Raw genomic sequence first — 19,776 nt, 5'->3', positions numbered from 1 at the left:
CGTAGCATTTATTACCAACTCCTGAAACGATTTACATTTGTTGAGCTAGTTGGTCGGCAGTTCCACTGGATCATAATTCCTTGCCTGGGATTGCTCATTGTTGAATCCTCAGTGCCCACAATCAATCGATGCTGACTGAAAACGGAAGATCCTATACTATCCTTGAAAACTGGAGATCGGCATCTTTCATTTGGCCTGCAGGACCCAGTCGGCCCTGCCCCTGCCTGGCTCTCTAATTCATCACCTGCATCCATCTCATGGCCTCAGCCACCCTGACTATCTCAGACATTTTCACTGATAGCAGACTCCGTCCACCGCTGGGCTTTTATACCATTGTTTCAACAGCCCGAACACACTTTCCCCAAAGGCTCACACAAGTGGCTCTTTTCCCTTGTTCAGCTCCCAGTCCCAAAGATCCAAAGTCAGGCCTTCCTTGAGACCCTCTCGAAAAGTGACCCTCACCCTCAGTCGCTCCTATCCTAGCATCCTCTTGTAGTTCTTCATAGCTCTTAACCAGTAGCACAAATTATTTAATTTCTTGGTTTTCTTCTGTTGCTGTGGTTGTATCAGCTTCACTCTTCCACAGCGTGTTGAGGATTTCGTGGTTCACTACAGTATCCCTGGTGCCTAAAGCAGTGCTGACACCCAGGAGACATTGAAATAATGGCTGAATAACTGGATGAATAAAACAAACCCCGTGCTGCTCAGAAGAAGAATGACGAGGGAGTCTGCTTCCGTAGTAGATTTAAGCCTTGGAAACCCTAGGGGACAGTTCTACTCTGTCCTGCATGGTAACGATGAATCAGCATTCACTTGACATCAGTGCTTGCATTAGACTTGAAAACACTCGCCCATGGTTCAAGGTAAGGTCCATGCATTTAGTCATTCATTCAATCACTTGCTATTTATTGTGCTACGGAGATTTACGAGCTTAAGGAAAAAGTCTAGGTAGGACCACAAGCCCATTTGGCTAAAACCCATTAAATTCACTGCCATCAAGTTGAGTCAGACTCATGGCAGCCCTAGAGCACAGAGAACTGCTTCACAAGGTTTATGTGGCTGCAAATCTTCATGAAAGCAGACAGCCTCATCTATCTGGCAAGCTGGAACTGCTGACCTTGAGGTCACTGGTATGTGGAATTTCAGCTCTTCTCAAAGTGTGGGCCAGAGAACAGCCTGAACCCCACTCTCCTGAGATGTTCCCTGAATTGTGGGTTTCTGGGCCCCAGTCCCTGAAAAAGTAGAATCTCAATTTCACTTGATTCTTACCATGGAATTATGAGTTGGCCACTTTGATGTTGGAGGTTATGTGTCAATTTGAATTTGGGTGGGCCATGATTTGCTGGTTTGGCAGGTGTGTAATGATATAGTCACCACCCTAGCCCCAGTCCCATCATGTGGTCTGACGTGATCATCCCTGGTCCAATTCAAGGGAATTCCGATGGGATGTACCATCCTTCCTCAGGTCACAGCCTGATTTAATGTGCAGGGAGATTTCTTGGAGGGCAGGGGTGGCCTGCGTCAAATATATACAGATGCCCTGGCAAAGGGCTATAGCTTTTTGTTCACTCAGTGAGTTTCAGAAGCTATAAATCTTTTCTGGAGCAGAAAGTCTTGTCTTTCTGTTGTGAAGTGGCTGATGGTTTCAAACTGCTGACCTTGAGGTTTGCAACCCAGTGTGTCATCCACTACAACGCTGTGGCTCCTTTCTTTCCTCCGTCCCAAACACCTCACTGCCATCGAGTCGATGCGGACTCACAGTGACCCTACGGGACAAACTAGGACTGCTCCTGTGGGTTTCTAAGAGACTAACTCTTTATAGGAGTAGAACGCCTTCTCTTCCACCCATGGAGTGGCTAGTGGTTTTGAACTGCTAACCGTGAGGCTTACGGCCCAATGACAGCTGACTGCGCCAGCACAGCTTCTTAGCATCAGGTTATTTCAGACAGAAATTATTATTTAAACCAAAAACTGTGCCAGAGAGAGAAATGGGGACTAAATCCTAGTGTCTGCTGCCACCTTGTGGTTAGACGGTTCACTCTGGGCACAGGGTTAGCTCTTCGTGAAATACGTAAATGGGATGGATGTGTTAACAGGGATGGCCTGGGTTTGGGTTCACAGCTTTCCAAGCACTTGAAGAAACCACTAAAACGTGCTGCGTTCTGATGACACAGTCCTTGCGGCGTGAGATGTCCAAAAGGCTGACCTGGTATGTGCATCCCCCCGGGGGCAGGAAGACTCTTCACCAACTTCTGTGGAGTGATCCAGCAGTATCTCTGCTTGTGGTTTTGCTTACAGATTCTTTCATCGTTAAGAGTCAATATGCACATTCTGAGCTTGAGCATCAATTTGAATCTGATGATTTCATTAGAAATCCCTGTGGCCTGGCCCTGCCCAGAAATCCATCCCTAACATAGTGCCTCAGAATTTGCCACCGCACTGTGAACGGCATCACGGTGAACTCTGAAATGGTAAACAGGGGCAGGCCTGCAGACAACTTCTCCCACACCTGGAAGACAGTAAGGCAGAGACTCTGGATTTTTCCTTCATACTTTACCCTCTAGGACCCGCAGTTGAAAGTACCCTTTGTAACTAACTGGATAGTCTGATCTTCAAGTCCGTGAACTCTAGACCAAAAGAAGTCCACAATAGCTACTCGAAGCTTCTGGCAATGAACTACCCACAGCTGTGTCCACTGGAGCCCTTTAAGATTACCTACGGCAAAGATGGCCCGTCTGGAAGATTTCAGCCACTCAGGAAGAAAAATGGTTCTCTCAAAAGCAAAGGGATTGAAAGGTAGGCCACGAGGACTCTTTTTTTTCCCCCCTATGGAGTAAAAATCTTTGAGTTTTACATTAAGCAATGTTGGCTCAGATGATTGTAAAATGTAGCATCTCTTTTTCAGGAAGTGTACTTAGAAATAAAACCTGTATGGGTTAGTAGGGGGATGGGGTATTAACTTTTGATCAGCAAACTGAGTCCCACAGTGGAAATGTCAATGTATGATCAGCAACGTCTGCATTACAACAGGGAATATCATGTTTCACACCAGCGGGAGTTTTAAAGTGACAGATGAGATCAACGTAAGCACTGATATTAAGTGACTACTTCAGTCACAGAGTTTCAGATGCAAGAAATAGTGTCACTTTGAAGATTCAGTGGTTCGTCCTTCAAAATAAGTCACGGTCTGTGTTTTCGGCTCCGTTTCTCAGCAACTTTGGCTGGTGACTACAGCACCCTTTCTTTAACCTAACATTGAAACCATCTCATAAATGGTATTTCTTACCAATGGCAAAACCGTACCTCCAGGTGTGAGATACTGTCAATGTGACGCATTTAAGCATGTGGTGATTTATTTTCCAACTTCTTTCAGCTGGCTCCTCCGTTACCAGGTTCTTACTAAGGGCAGTGCTCAGTAGCTCAGCAATGTCACAGTGCAGGGTTTGCAGGAGGCCTGGAGAATTAAAGACCAAACTTCTCAGCTTCCATGAGTCCGATGAAACATGGGATGGCGGGCTTGTCGCTTTCAGTAAGTAATGGATATGACGTGGAATGTTTAATCTGGAAGCAATGCAACCAAATAAGTTCACCCCAGCTAAGACGACTTAAAAATTAAGAGAGGAAGAGTTCCTTTCATAACAGAAATGGCATCGGTTCTGTTCGTGACCCTGGAGTTATGTTGACGGACTGCCTGGTAGTGTAGTGGTTACACGTTGAGCTGCTAACCATGAGGTCAGCAGTTCAAAGCTACCAGCAGTAGAAGAAAATGGGGCTTTATGTTCCTGTAAAGGTACAGCCTCAGAAACTCAGAGGGGACGTCTACCCTGTCCTATAGGGTCACTGAGGGTCAGAAACATTCAATGGCAGTGAGTTTGGGTTTTCTGTTTGTTTGTGATTATGTTATAAATTCCATCAGCATGGGATTGGGAGACAGAAGCTTCTTCAGAAATGCATTCAAGAAATTCAGAGCTTCGAGCTGGGCTTTTAACCTGAGGGATGGGACTGTTTTAATAGATGGCCTTCAGGAATTCCTGTACCTCCTGAAATTGCATTTCTGTGTGTGTGTGTGTGTGTGTGTGTGTGTGTGTGTGTGTGTGTGAACATATTCATCGTGGTTGAAGTCAGTGAGATTCTGAGAAGTATCAGTGGAATGTGGTCCTACCCCCTAAAACTTTGGGGAGCAGGGATTAGAAAATGGCGGTCCTTCCTCAGAACACTTCACTGCCATTTGCCATAAAAGTATTATAATAGCCATACACAACGATATCGTTATGTCATTACCCTGCCATAGAAAGAGCCACTGAGCTCTGGCTAATCACTCAGGCACTAGACTGTTGGTGGGAACAAACCCAACAGCTCTCTGGAAGAAAAACTTAGCAATCACTGCTGTAAAGATTACATGGAACTAAACTTATTACCATCAAGTCAATCCTGCTCCTATCAACCCTATCGGATGGAGTAGAACTGTCCCATTGGGTTTCTGAGCCTGTAATCTTTGGGGGAGTAGACTGACACATCTTTCTCCCCTAGAATGGCTGGGGGTTTGACACACCAACCATTTGGTTAGCAGCTGAAAGCTTCGTTGCTGCACCACCAAAGAGCTTTTCCTCTATCATCATGAGTCAAACCCACATGCAGTGACACCTGAGGCAGACACATAGTCGTAACAACAGCACACCCTAGAAATTGAGGATGAGACTTTAAGTTGGCAGCTCCCTGGTAGCACTCTCATCTTCCGTACAAGACCTGACTCAACTTTCTGGACAAGCATCTCAGACTCAGCTATCACCTGTCGGTCAGTAGAACATCCAGACTCGGGTAGACTGGGAAGAAAGGCCTGATGGTCTACTGTTGAAAATCAGTCATTGAAAACCTCATGGATCCCAGCACTTAGAGCCACAGCTGGTCATCAGGTGCTACAGGACCAATCAGCATTTCCTTCCTTTAGGTAGGAAGCTGTCATGCATCCGGGTCAACTCTCTAACAGCGAACACCCACACTACAAGGTCTGTATGCATACTCTGTGGAGCTGCCTTTCTTGACTTCAAAAGGAAGGCGGCCAGGGCAGATGCCCTCAGGTTAAAATGTAATACCTTATCATTTGATCTCCCTTTTCATCCATTTTAAAGTTGCTTCCATATTCCAAAAACCAAAACAAAGTGCAGGGGAAATACACGTGGATCAATCCTCTCATGAATTCCTTCTGACCAGAGAACAAGGGCGTGACTCGCCTTACTACCAGGTAGAATGCACTGGAAAGTTGATGGTGGCCGATGCTGCTCGATTCAAATTTAACATCATTCGATCTTCCTTTTCACCCATTCTAAATCTGTTCTGCTTTTTAATGTCGTCTGCTTGCTTTTCAATTGAGTGTTTTCTCTATTTTATTGTGTTACTACTGTGACATTTTTTTCTTGTTTGTTTGTTGTCATGTTTGTCTGCATATGCAATCCGGGATAGGTAACTCTCTAGAGCCAGTACCTGGATGAATGGTTCTTGGTGGCATGGAGGGGAGGTGGGGGGAGATGAGGGGTGCTAATGACAATGAAACAAGAAAGAAGACAATGCTCTAAAATTGTCGGTGGCGGCAATTATACAACCCTTCCAATATGATGAGACTATTGAATTTTATGATATGTGACTTATATGCCAATAAAATTATGGAAGAAAAAAGGAGGAGGAGGCTGCTGTCCAGAGGGTCTCCCTTGTTTAATCCACTTTCTTACTTGCCTTTTACATTTCCTCCTCACAGAGTGGATCTACATGGTAATAAAAACTACCATTTTTGAATGTTTACTTATGTTCCAAGATTATAAATCATTTTCTTTTATTCTTACATTTAAAAATATATATATAACCACTTTCAAATACAAAGCATATAGAGGTTAAAAATCATGCCCAAGATCACACAGCTAAGAAGTTTGTTGGTGAGTTGACCCAAGGCCATTTAATTACAATACCTGGGCACTTACCAAACTACTCCCCATGCCTAATTACAGGTAATAATGAATGCTTTATGTTCAGCTTCCAGTACTGTTTCTCAGAAATGTGGCATGCACACTATTGGTGGACTTGAGATGCATTAGGTAAAATCTGAAGAAGAGTTTTACCACTGTAGTTGTGCATTTTTTTAGTTATGCATTTTTAACATTTATATGAGATATTTATTCACTTGCCTATATGTGTTTACACACATACCTACAAGGGGGCTTCAAAAAGTTAGTAGGAAAATGGAATTTGGAAGATAATGGAACTTTTCCATGAACTTTTTGAAGCCCCTTTGTATGTCTCCTGGGATTTCATTAATCTTATTTCTCTGAATGAAGTTAACAAAGCAAAACAAAAGCCAGTTAATTGAAGAATAATGTTTGGTAAGAACAGCTGACCCTCTGTATCCATGGATTCCACATCTGCAAATTTAATTAACCACAGGTCAAAAATATTCACAGAGGGAAAAAGCAAGTATGTTGTCAAAGCAATCCCTCAAAGACCAAGAGGGGCCAAAAAGCACTATTTACATAGAATGTACATTGCATTAGGTATTAGAAGTAATATAGAGATGATTTAGTGTATACAAGAGGATGTAAGTAAAGTCTATACAAACACCTTACCATTTTTTTTATAAAGGACTTAAACATCCATGGATTTTGAAATCCATGGGGTCCCAGGGCCAATCCGCTGCAGATACCAAAAAAGAACAGCAATCGAACAGTCGTGTCATAGGATAGTAGCAGCTCACCTGGGCGTAAATTACTTAATTTTTTCACAGCTTTATTTTTCCCATTTGTTAAATGGAGATTACAATATGAGGAGATTATCTATAGGTGAGTTCTATGCAATATGATGTTTGGGGTGGAGAGCTCAAAGTATATGAGGGAGTACCCCCCAAAAAATGGAATTGCACTGGGTGAACAGAGCTTTTTTAGTATGCATTTTGCCACTAGACCAGCATCCAGAAAGTTGCTCTGAGTTAGTGCACCCAGTGGTGTCACCTGGGAAAGTTCTCTCTGGACACAATGAGTTTTTTCATAAAAGCAGTTTTTTATGATGGCCAGTTTAAGAGAACTGCGTGCAACTGTGAAATTTTGTTTCCCCTTTGGGAAAAATGCTACAGAAACTGTTGTGATGTTGAACACAGCTTACAAGGACAATGCTATGGAAAAAAGCTCAATTGTACAAGTGTTTTTTCTCATTTCAAAAACAGTAAAATGTCGATTGATGACATGCCTCATTCTGGATATCCATCAACTTCCCGACCGGATAAAAATGTTGACTCATACTGCATTAGGAGTTCGTTCCATCAAGTTAGACTGTTCATCAAGCTTTCTATTTAGAGGTTCTAAAAAGATTGCATAACAGTGTGAGGTAGTTAGTTTATTGTGCCAACCTGGCAGATAACCACATGTGGGGTTAATTGAAGGTGGAGAGATAAATGGCTCAGTGAGTCTCACCTTTCTAGTTCTCGGGTCTCTTGCTTTGGGATGGTCAGACCAGGGTGCTGTTGCCTTAGCACTTTCCTGCTTCAGCTGGCAAGACTCACTTCCTATGAGACACCCCCAAGGAGAAACCACATGGACCTACCCCGATGCAGCCCTGGGTGCTGGAGCAGCCTGTGGAGACCCCTGCCAGTGCTGAGATGCTTACACGTTCACTGATTCAGCTTTCCTCCTGCAGTTGGTGTCATAGTGTCTGTTTTGTGAGATGAAGGAGGACTTTGTGGATTGGTGTTGGACATATGGGTTAATGTTGGACTTGTGGGCTTGGGCAGCACTAGGTTGGGATGTTTTCTTGATGTGCACTTAACCTTTACATAAAACTCTCTTTTAAAAAAAGACTATACACAGTGTGTAACAAAAAACGCCTGATTTGTGGTAGACAGCTGTGGAACTGGTTTTGCCACAACGACAATGCACCTGCTCACACAGCCATCTCAGTGTGTCAGTTTGGGGCAAAAAACAGTATGCCTCTTTTGCCCCCACACCTACTCACCTGACCTCCCTCCGTGCAACTTCTTTTTGTTTCCGAGACTGAAGAGGGACATGATAGGATGGGATATGACAACATAGAAAAGGTGAAGAAAAAACAAGGAAGGTACTGTCAGCCATCCAAACAGATAAATTTGAAAAATGTTTCCAAAAATGGAATTGCAGAGTTGACAAACATATTAAGTATAATGGAGAACACTTTGAAGGTGACAAGGTTATTTTTTTAAACATTTAAATACACAGCTTTGAAAAAATGTTTCCATTTTTTGGGGTACCCCCTAGTATGTTTCTTGTTATCACAGCAGATTCTCTATGACCTCTGAACCATCAAATTCAGCAAAATCCGGGCCAGCCACCTTTGAACTCATGGACAACTAGCCAAGAAAGTTGATGTGTTTTATTATGTCATGGACTGGAAGTCCAATCTGCATCCTGCACATGGTCACTTAACTTGCCCTCTCTGTCATAGTTTACTCATTAGGAAAATGAAAGTCATAATAGATCGTATCTCTTTTGGTGCTGTGAGGATGAAATGAAATAAGGATTCAAATGCATGTACTAGATTTTGGTGACAAAAAACCCTAATAGTTGATTTGACTTTATTTTTGTATGAGCTGGTTCTTGGTCTTTAATTTCTCTTTTAGGAATTGTGTATTTAACTCACCTTTGAAATTTGAACTTTAACTGCTTATGTATTTGTTTTGAACTTTTCTGTTTTCCTTATGCAAATTATTGTTGTTTGCTTTAGGTGGCATAGAGCTGTATCCACCAACTTAGCGAAACAAAATGTACTGATCCCCAAAGAGGAATCATCTAGTGATAGCAACATGGAGTTTCAAGAAATCCAGCAAAATCAGAAGAAAAATGTAATGAAGAAGGTGAAGAGGACTTTGGGGAAGATGCTACCATCCAAGTGTAGGAGCAAGCCGGCGAGGGGCAGCAGAGAGGGCTCCAGGAGCCTTAAAGAAGCCCTTCTTTCAAACTCCCAGGGTCTTCTGCCCAGAATTGTCAAGGAGCTTCCGTCTCCCACGCTATTTGCCAAACCAGGGATGAGAAAGCTCTCACAGAATGGTAGGCCTTTTATCATTAAACTCCAAGCCCAAGAGTAGGGATGACATTAGCGTGGCTTTTTGTGCTCTCAAAGCACTGGAATAGATTTTCTTTGAAGTTCCTCCCAGTTCAATTAATAAGTGGCCTACTCAGGTCTAAAGTTTATTTGACTATATCTGCAGATATATTCTTATGTATATATGTATGTATATGTACCTGTATACATATGCACATATGCATAGATGGGAATTCATGTATATCTGTGCATATATGCATGTATATATAAACAGTATATATGCACATATGTGTAGGTAACAAATATTCATGTACCTATACATATACACATGCATATGTCCATATATGCATGCTTGAATATAATTATAATACATGTGTCTATACATATAGGTAGGATTATATATTGTGGATCCAATCTGTATGTATATATTTGTATATTCTGTATATCTAATACACACACACACACACACACACACACATATATATATATATATATATACTAGATGTACGTTTTTTGTTTTGTTTTGTCTCTGGAATAAGTAGTAACACAGCCTTTCAAATGGGCACGCTCACATAGTTGAATATGAATAAAATGTATGATTAGTAAATTATAAAATATATTTATTGTCCATTATTATTATTATATATTTATGATATTTTTTCTTTTCTATGCTCTTTGTGGAAAAATCAACATTTGATCTCGATATATTTTTGGTAAAGTTGTGGCTTCTTTGGAGCCTATGACTTGTGATTAGCCATAGCATCATTGCTTTCTTTCTTGTCTTTAGCTTTTCCATGTCCTTTACAGGCCAGCCTCAGGCAGCACATTGAACCTTACAGTGCAGGTAGGGGATCCACACACAACCGCCCATTTCACACACAGATCAGGCTGCAAGCATGGTGGGTGCTTAAAAAGAAGCAAGCCTTGCTGCTTTCCAGCTGACCAAGCGCCCTTCCTAACAAATGCTGTCTTCTGGAAAAAGCAGTCACTAATACAAGCAGCCAAGCATCTAGCAGTTACCTGGTTTGGACTGACCTGTCTGTTTCTGTTGAAAATAGCAAAGGGGATATGCTTCTCCACTGGTGGAGCTGATGTTGGAGGGACCATCAGGAATCCGAGGACCAAATTTCTCCTCATCTGTACATTGTCTTAGTTGGAAGAACAAATTTGTAAATGAAGATTTCTCCAGAAAGTATGCCTACCGTTTGGTTTAACCCACTGCAGTTGAATTGTTTCTGACTTATAGTAACCCTATAAGTCAGAGTAGAACTGCCCATTGGGTTTCGAAGGTTGTAACTCTTTACATGAGCAAATTGTCTCATCTCAGAAAGATTAGTGAATTTGAACCTGACTCTTATTATACCCTGACTGTTCTGTGGTTCTAAGATAGTTGCTTTTTGCTGCTGACTCCCTAACACCTTGTTTTCCTATTTTACAAATATTTGTAAGCACTGACTACATACCACTCATCAATATAGTTATAGACTATATTTGAGATATAGCTGCAAACAGGACATATGTGGTCCCCGCCCTCATGAAAATATAGCCAAGACCAAACTAAATCAAACTTGTTGCCATCAAGTTAATTGTGACTCATAGAGTAGCATTGCTCACTAGGCTTTCCAAGACTGAACATTGTTATGCAAGGGACAGCCTCATATTGAAGTGACTTGAAGTGACTGATGGGTTTGACCACTGACCGTTTGGCCAGCAGCCCCATGCTTAAGCCACAGCACCACCAGGGCTCCTTTATTGCATAGTGGGATAAACGTTACAAGTAATTACAGGTAATTATAACTGATGCCAAAGAAAAATCACAAGATGCTATGGAACGACATGGTTGCTCTAGCCTATTTTTGGTGGAGGTCCAGGAAAGGCCCCTCTAAGGCAGGGAAAACAAAGTTGAAATCTTAGGACGGCTGAGAGCTAGGTCAGGAAAGGGTGGGGAGAATGGTTTCCTAAGAAGGAGATAGAATTTGTTCAAAGTCCCAATATCCAGAGGGCACAGGACATAACTAAGAAAGGATGAACACAACCAAACCAACTCAATGCCATCGAGTCAATTCTGACTCATTGTGACCTTATAGGACAGGGTGGAAATGCTCCTGCAAGTTTCTGAGACTGTGACACTTTAAAGGAGTAGAAAGTCATATCTTTCTCCTGAGGAGCTGGCTAGTAGTTTCGAACTGCTGACCTTTCAGGAACTCATAACCACTCTGCCACCAGGACTCCCGATGAAAGGATATTCTAGTGCACAATGAGGTGGTCAAGGCATTGTAGGCCATATGAAGGATGTTGAGCCTTCTCCTAATGGTGATACACAAAGAAATGCTTTTAAGTAGGAAATCTTTATAATTAGATTTGCATTTTGAAGAAAGAACTCTGGTTGCAGGGCAGAGATGAAACTGGAGTTTGCCAGCAGGCCTGGTACTGCAAAGTTATGGGCTTAATTATAACTCAAACATTGACAGTTTGAAGCCACCCACAGCTCCCTGGGAGAGACCTGAAGATCTGCTTCCATAAAGAACTACCATGACACAAATTCTATCTTACAAACCTGTCTAGACCAGGACATGTACACTGGTGCAGATAAGAGCTCAGAACACAGGGAATCCAGAACAGGTAAAGCCCTCAGGACCTATAAGGGGAGCAATGATGATACTAGGTGGGTAAGGGTAGGGTGGGGGGTGGAGGGAGTAAGGGGGAACCAGTCACAATGATTGACGTATGGCCTCCAGTCCAGGGGGACGGACAGCAGGAAAGTGGGTGAAATGAGACAGCAGTTGGTGTAAGACATGAAAAAAATGATAAATTATTATGGGAGCATGGGGGAGGAAGGGAGAAATGAGGAGCTGATGCCAGGGGCTCAAGTAGGAAGAAACTGTTTTGACAAAGATGATGACAACCTATGTACAGATGTGTTTGACAAAATGGATATATGTATGGAGTGATACGAGCTGTAAGAGCCCCCAATAAAATAAAATTTAGAGAAACCTATGGGCAATTTTACTCTCCCGTGGGCTCATTGTGAGGTGAAAATTGGCGCAATGGCACTCGGCAACACCACAACAAGAAGAGATGGAGGAAGAACAATAAATAGACAAGCAATGGCAATTGCTTGGACTGGTCTTAGCATCTCAACTTTTTGGAGATACGTGAGAAAAATCCACACAAAGTGTTGGGACATCAAGGACACAGAGGAGAGCTGGCAAGGTCAAGACTAAATTGTGGGCCTGTAGGGTAAGTCCCTGAGTTGACAGAAGAGCTGCTGCTGTTCAATGAGTTAGAAAGGAAGACTTGAGTTCTGGGTGGACCTGCTGAGTTGCGTCCCTGCATGATGACCCTGGAAACGTCAAGTAGGCTGATGCACTTATTGAGGTCCCAGCGAAGTCCTATTAAGGAAGCGTCAGATGATTTTAGGCGCACATACTGCGGCACGCAAACACACAGCAAACTGTGACTACTTCTCTCCCATGCTCTGCCCGTGCTTTTGACTGTGTCCAGGGGACCACCCCACTCGGTACCTTCTGTTCTCTCACTCAACACAAGAAGCCCAACCTCCAGTTTAGTGCCTCTTGAATTCAATGGTATGGTTTTATTAATATTAATGCCTATTTATGACGCTGTCCTTAAGGTATGGTATTGTTAGAAATTTTCCTTATACATTTTTTAAAGATAAAAATGGTAATAATATTGTGGTATGTAGGGCTCATGCATTTTCTGCCTGTGAAACTACTATGTTGGTATGTGAAAGGCTGAGCCTGGAGCCGCATTGCTGATGAATAGAGTTACATTTTGCTTCAATTAACAGCAAATACTCATGGGCTAGCCTTCCACCTCAGAGGGTTACTTTTTCTAATCCCACAATGGAGAAAGAATGCATATATAAATATATAAACTCTTTCAGAAAAGCAACCCTCTGAGATGGAAGGCTATCTATCTCTATATAAAGCCCTGGTGGTGTCGTGAGTTGAGCTGTGATCTGGATGGTCGGCAGTTCAAAACCAGCAGCAGCTCCTTGGGAGAAAGACTGGGCTTTCTACTCCTATAAACAGTTGCAGTCTCCACGGGTGTGGGGGGCAATACTGGGAGAGTAGGGGGTGAGTGGGTTGGAAAGGGGGAACCGATTACAAGGATATACATGTGACCTCCTCCCTGGGGGACGGACAACAGAAAAGGGGGTGAAGGGTGATGCCGGACAGGGCAAGCTATGACAAAATAATAATTTATAAATAATAATTTATAACAAAATAATAATTTATAAATTATTATTTTGTCATATCTTGCCCTGTCAAAGGCTCATGAGGGAGGGGAGAGCGGGGAAGGAGGGGAAAAAGGAGGACCTGATGCAAAGGGCTTAAGTGGAGAGCAAGTGCTTCGAAAATGATTAGGGTAAATAATATACAGATGTGCTTTATACAATTGATGTATGTATATGTATGGATTGTGATAAGAGTTGTATGAGCCCCTAATTAAAAAAAAAACAGTTGCAGTCTCTACTCCTATAAACGAAACCCTCACAGGGGGTTGCTATGCATCAGCATTGCCTGTGAGTTTATATATCTGTATCTTCCCTCAGGATAAAATTATAAGTCGTAGGGAGGAAGGGGTCACCACCAAGACTCAAATCCACAGGAAAGGGGGACAATGTGCTGGAAGAGCAACCACATTCATTCGCGTTAACCCCAGAGAGTTAGGAGCAGCTGAAGCAGTGGGTAGTGTTCTTTGTCCAGAATGTTTTCTTCGGTGATCTTTCTCCCTCCCCTTTCTCTCAGCGACTATACAACTTGATGTAGTGGAAGCTGAGACAGAAGAGCTAAGCGGAGGTAACACGCTGCTCCGGGCCAGGAGAACCACAAAGCGGCTGTCTGTCTCATCCCTTCCTCCAGGGCCGCACAAGGTAAAACTCTTCAAACCAGCCTGGCTCTAAAGACATAGCTGCATGTGACACCATCTACTGCGGATCCTAGGTGCTGCTGTCGATTTTGACTCAGGGAGGCCCCATGTGACTGAGTAGGTGCCCTTCTCCCCACCCCCCCGACCCCCCACCCCGTGGTGTTTGTCTAGGCTGTGTGATCTTTATGGAAACAAGTCATCTCTTCATTTCCCAGTCTGCCAGTGGGGGGGTGAGGGGTGGGGGTTTGCACCACTGACCTTTCAGTTGGCAGCCGAGTGCTTAACCTGTGTGCCACCAGAGCGCCGTCTGTCATCGTTTAGGGTTTGTGGGAAAAATGAGTTCTCTTGTACTTAAGTCCCTCAGAATGAATCCTTTCAATCTGCTGCCTCTACCTGCCCTCCGTAAACGTGGGCCTCCGCGCCCGGCTTGATCCCGCAGCTCATTCACCAGATCAGCTCCAGCTACAATCTGGGGAACGGAATGGGAGGTTTTATAAGGTTTACGCGGACTGTCTCAATTACTCAGGGGGCAAGTTAGTGTGGTGGAGCCTAGCCTATTCGAGCCTGGTCTGGGAATTCCGGAGGCCAGCGATACTCGAGCAAGGTTGCTGCAAAGATGCAGGTGTACCTTGTAGCTGTCGGCCACCTAGGAGACAAACTTGAACTCCCTGCGTGTGTGGCCTGTATGTAACTCGTGGAGAGCCCTGGGGCCCAGCAGGGCTGTTGCTGGGGTGTCTGAGGCTGTGAGTCGTTCCGGGAACACACAGATTCATCTTCCTCCTGCAGAGTGGCTGGCGGTTTCCAACGCTATGGTCAGCAGCACGAGAATCCACAGCGGTGCGGTGCCAGGGCGCCTCCTCCATGTGGCTGTTTGCATCAGAAGGGGCCAGTGCTCTTGAGGAACAGAATTGTTAGCATACACAGTGAACCTATGTGCTCACTTTCTTCTAAGTATATCAGTGTGAGCCTAAATTACCCAGACGGTTTTTAAACTCCTTGAAGGCAGAGCTATCTTCTAGGGCGGCGTCACCTGTTTGGGAATTATAATGCGGTAGGCCCCACAGGTAGCTGGTGGGATGGCACTAGGAAACACCCAGCAGAGGCTGTGAGCAGTGGCTGGAAGCCGCTGGCAGGGTGGGCCATGGCAGGTTCGGACTGAAATACAGCAGGGCTAGAAATGCTCCTAAAAGCCCTGCTGGCTCCCGTGGAGCAGAAGGGCAAAAGCTCGCTGGATCTTGATTTTCAGTATGAACACAGACCATGAAAGTGGGGCCTCACGATCCTTCTGACCTTTTGTGTTTTAAGCAGGTGTAAAAAAAAAGGGGGGGTGGAAAACAGCCCCGGTGGGATAGTGGATGACATATGGACTGCTAACTGTAAGGTCACCAGTTCAAAACCACCAGCTGCTCCTTGGGAGGAAGAGTATGGTGTCTGCTTCTGAAGTGATCTGCCACCTCAGAAACGCACAAGAGCACTTCTGCTCTGTCCTATACTGTTGCTAGAGTGTCACGAACAGTCAGAATAGACTCGATGGCAATGAGTTTGGCTTGAAGTTGCAGGAAAGTTATCAGACTCTGGTAGTGGCAGACACTACCAGAGCTCACCTTAGAGCGGCGAAGGCAGAAACTTGTCCAGATGCTGATGAATTCAAGCTAGCTTCTCCTAAGCTCTCCCAGCCCTTGCTCCTTCCAGGGAATCTCTTTCTGCGCTGCAATGATGTGGGCCATACCCCTGTCCATCTTCTCCTCCATCATCACCCTCTCGGCCTCCTGGTCTTCGGAGCCTGCATCCTACTGAGGTGTTTTTACAAGGTTAGCTAAGGCTCAGCTCACTCAACGTTCCCAACAGCTTGAGTGCCGGCCTGTCTTGAGTTTTGCAAGCTACAGGGACTGTGAAGGTAGCTGCCCAGAGTGCTTTTTGAAACAAAATCCTGAACTATTTATTGTTGCTACTTCAAACATAAACACTTGCTTAAAGCTCACTACAGTCCAGGCCCTAGTGTAGGTGCTGTAAAAATAACTTAGGACAATTTTAAAGATAGCCCTACAGGGTAGGCAGCGATGCCATTGTTTCTGCAAGCTTGAGCATTTCCCTCAGATCAGTGGCGGAGCCAGGCTTCAAATTCAGACCTGGTTCCACAGCCCTCTCATTAATGATGATGGAATGTAGTGGGATGATAGGCAGTAGGCACACGTGCCTAGTTAACTCAGAGAAATGTTCGATTCCTCCATTATACGACCCATGCTCCACCTCCACAGGATGGTCTACTGAACAGCATTGTTTTAGGACACGATTTTCAGAGTGAGCTAATATTTTTAAATCATCTCTCATGTATGCTTGGTCCTATCTTTTGTACCTCTGCTACGTGCCAGGGAATTTCTAGGTTTGGGGGCAAAGAGGGTGAAACACTGGATACAGTCCTGGTCTTGGGGGGCTCACAGGTTAACGAAGGAGGTAGACATTAAAACATGACGCTGATGAGCAGTGGCATAAGAACAATCTTTTGAGTCGATGGTGTTGGGACAAGTGAGCATCCATACTGGGGGAAGAAAGTTGATCCTTATCTCACACCAGACAGAATGAACTCGTTGGATTATAGATCTAAGAGGGAAAGGCAAGACATGAAAGTTTCTGGAGGACAATAAACATTACCATGACTTCGGAGTAGAGAAGAAAGCCTTCTTGATAAACCAGAGCACTGCTCTGCAGAGGCGGCTAGCTTCATCTGGCTAGAGGAAGAATGGTCGTGTCTCCCTCCAAAGAGCAGAGGCTGTCCACTGGCAGCCCCTTGGCTGAATCTGCTCTGCACGTAGGTTTTGCCAGGCACTCAGAATGTTCTCAAAAACTGACTGGAATTAGTTAGCCAAATTGAAAAATCAGGACATTTCAAGCAAAACACTGGCGTTTCAGCTTTCTTTTGGAACCTAAAATTAGCCAAACTCACTGCCATTGAGTGGATGGAGACTCATAGCAACCCCATGGGCCGGGGCAGAGTTGTCTCTGTGGGTTCCCGAGACTGAACTCTTGTGATTAGCAGTCCAATGCGTTAACACGACAGCCTTCTGGAAAGTAAAATGACCTGAATTCCTGCAGATGATGGCAGAGGCTGCCTCTTTTGGGGAAGGGGTGTTCTCTCCCATTCACACGTGTTCAGAGAAGTCCTGCCTTTATGATAGTGCATTACACACATACACGTGTGGTAAGTGCTTAGGAGGGAAAACTGGTTTCTTAGAAACTAAAATTTTAAAACCCCAACTCACTGTCATCAATTTAAGTCAGAGTGGCCCTAGAGGATAGAGAACTGCCTGTGTGGATTTCTAAGACTGTAACTCTTTACAGAGTACCAAACCTCATTTTCCCCCTCCAGAGATAAGCTGGTGGCTTTGAGCTTCTCTTGGTGGTTAGCAGCCCAGAGAGCAAGCAAGCTAGTTGAAGTTGGGGTGGAACATGGCAGGCTGTACAGGTGATATTTGAGCCTGGGGAAGCCATGAGAGTGGTGGTTCCATAGATTCCCTTTGTGCACTCTCTGCAGGGAAAAGGCAGGATCCAGGTTCGAACCTGCCCTGCACAGGTCTTATGAGAATCCTGCTGCTAGGCATTAAGCACAAGAGGGAAGAAAAGTGAACTGGAATGAGACTGAAAAGGACACGCTGGCCAGAGGCCACGGCCCAGCAATGATTTCCCATAGCAACACTATTAGGACAGGTACTTGTAATCCACAAGCCAAGGCCTGTGGAGGAAATATCAGGGATGGCTACAGAAGCCAGAGTGTGTTTTTTTATGGTTGGAGACTCGTCTGCTGTGAAAATAAGATAACTCGCAGAACAGAGGCCAAATTAACGACTGGATCCAGTGATAATGAGCTTTCTGGGGCACTGGTCCACAACAGCCCCACATTCTCACTGTGCTCAGCAGCTCACAGAAGCAATTTCTTCTTCTCCCCCTTATGAGTGACCTGCTTTTTCCCTGACACTGTATATTCTTTCAGAGGCAGGCAATCTCATTTCTCTGCACCCTATAGATCTCTTCAAAGAGCTCTGGGCACAAAGGAGATACGTGGGGCGTGCAGAATAATAGGAATAGTCTCCAACCCAGTGTGTGTAGTTACGTGGCAAACGTTCAGTTTATAAGAGAATGTCCCAAGGGCGAGAATTCTTATTGAAGCATCATCCCAGGAATCCTGTTGGTGCTTCCTAATCTGACGCGGTTTTGCATTTTTTATGATAGGTTCCGTATTCAACAAAAAAGAGACCACACTTCCCAGCCCTTAAGAAAAAGAAGCGTGGCATGGAAAACAAGCTCCGAAAATCAGACTTGACCGTAGGAAAGCTTCAGATGCAGGTAGTGGGCAAAAGCTTTTACCCTTCTGTTCCCGGAAGCCTTGGTGAGATATACATGCAGGAAAGCAGGGATGCGGGACAGAATGAATGATTAGCTTTAGGAAACAATGCCAGTGGGGGGGCGTTCCAAGTGGCTAAAGGATTGCTAAGGGCACCTGAGGCTGTATGGCTAATAAACATAGAATCTCTTCAATTAAAATGAAGGTGAGCACATAGTATTCTTTTGAGAAGAAATGAGATCATCATTACCACTAGGTGGTAAATGTATGTTTCCAAGCTCTGTTTGCTGACTTGAATTAGACTAATACTTTGGGGTTTGGGGCGCATCCACCAAAGCCTGAACTTACTCCCTTTGGGTTTGACAAGGCTTTCCCAGCCCACGGCTTCCTTTCTTTCTATGTGCCACAGGTGGACGACCTCATAGAAACCATGACTGATAAATCCAGGAAGCTACTGGCCCAAAGGCACGCGGAGTTGCAGCAGTGCGAGTGTCTAGGGGATGAAGTTCTTCAGTCTTCTAAGCAGTTCCAGAGGATGTCCAAGAGGACCACGAGGAAGTATAAATGGAAAAACGTGTGTCTTCCATGTACCTGCTGCTGCTTCTGATTTTGTTCTTGTCAGATAAGTGATTTTTGTAAGGATTCTTATCATTTGGTATATAAACCTAAACATACTTCTCTAGTAGAATTCGCCATAGGTAAGAGTTTTTAGGATATTATGTCAAACAATACTTTAAAAAGAAAAACATAATTTTTAAAGATGCTTTTTGAAAATCTGACTTTTAATTGAGGGAAAGTAAGTAAAATTTGGCCACGGGCTTCATACTTCTTACTAATGATGAAAAATAGAAACAGTCATCAGGGCATAACGATTCTGCCAACAAGTTTCTCCCGATTTGCCAGATGAAATTGCAGGAAGCGATTCAAGGTATGATGACACTTTGACTGTGACTACTACTGAGCTAATTTTAAACTTTCATCTTTAAGGATGAAGATGCTATGTATTAAAATTAGAAAAATGTAACATTATTAAGGTCTGACTCAGTGTGACATGTTTCTGAACTAGGATAAATGAATAAAAATGGAACCTTACAAGTAATAAATGTGTAATTTAGTGCTTTAGAAAAATATGTGACTCAGACTTAGCTTAAATTTTAAGATCATAAAATCTTGCATGGAAAACAATCTTAATGGACTAGTTATCTCAAACAAGCCTTAACTTTATCAAATAAACCTGCTTCTATTGAACATGGCTCCTTACAACCACGCTTGTAGGTGCTGAGCGAGAGACGCAACGCGAAGCACACTGACCTCTTGTACCAGTGCCACTCCCTATATGCTGCCCAGAATCACGAGCATCTACCATGTCATTTCCAAGTCCACATTCCTTCTGACGCCTAGTCACAGACTCCATTGCCAAAAGAGCCAAAGAGTTCATTCTCTGGAAATGAACTTTCTTCTTCATGGAAATCCTAGAAACACTTTGTTTG

The 19,776-nt window shown here is 43.9% G+C and overlaps 1 protein-coding gene across 1 annotated transcript; it reads left to right on the top strand.

Moving 5' to 3' along the window:
- The first annotated feature begins 2,671 nt into the window (after positions 1-2,671).
- Positions 2,672-18,893, top strand: C5H3orf49 (chromosome 5 C3orf49 homolog). The gene is made up of 5 exons (XM_075550883.1): positions 2,672-2,796; positions 8,734-9,056; positions 13,827-13,951; positions 18,175-18,288; positions 18,696-18,893. The coding sequence occupies exons 1-5, from the start codon at positions 2,672-2,674 to the stop codon at positions 18,891-18,893; spliced, it is 885 nt and encodes a 294-aa protein (XP_075406998.1).
- The last annotated feature ends 883 nt before the right edge of the window (positions 18,894-19,776 follow it).

Source organism: Tenrec ecaudatus, chromosome 5 (assembly GCF_050624435.1).
Source record: "Tenrec ecaudatus isolate mTenEca1 chromosome 5, mTenEca1.hap1, whole genome shotgun sequence".
Taxonomy (NCBI): domain Eukaryota; kingdom Metazoa; phylum Chordata; class Mammalia; order Afrosoricida; family Tenrecidae; genus Tenrec; species Tenrec ecaudatus.
Note: the sequence above shows the minus strand (reverse complement) of the source record. Positions and strands in the feature narration are given on the sequence as shown.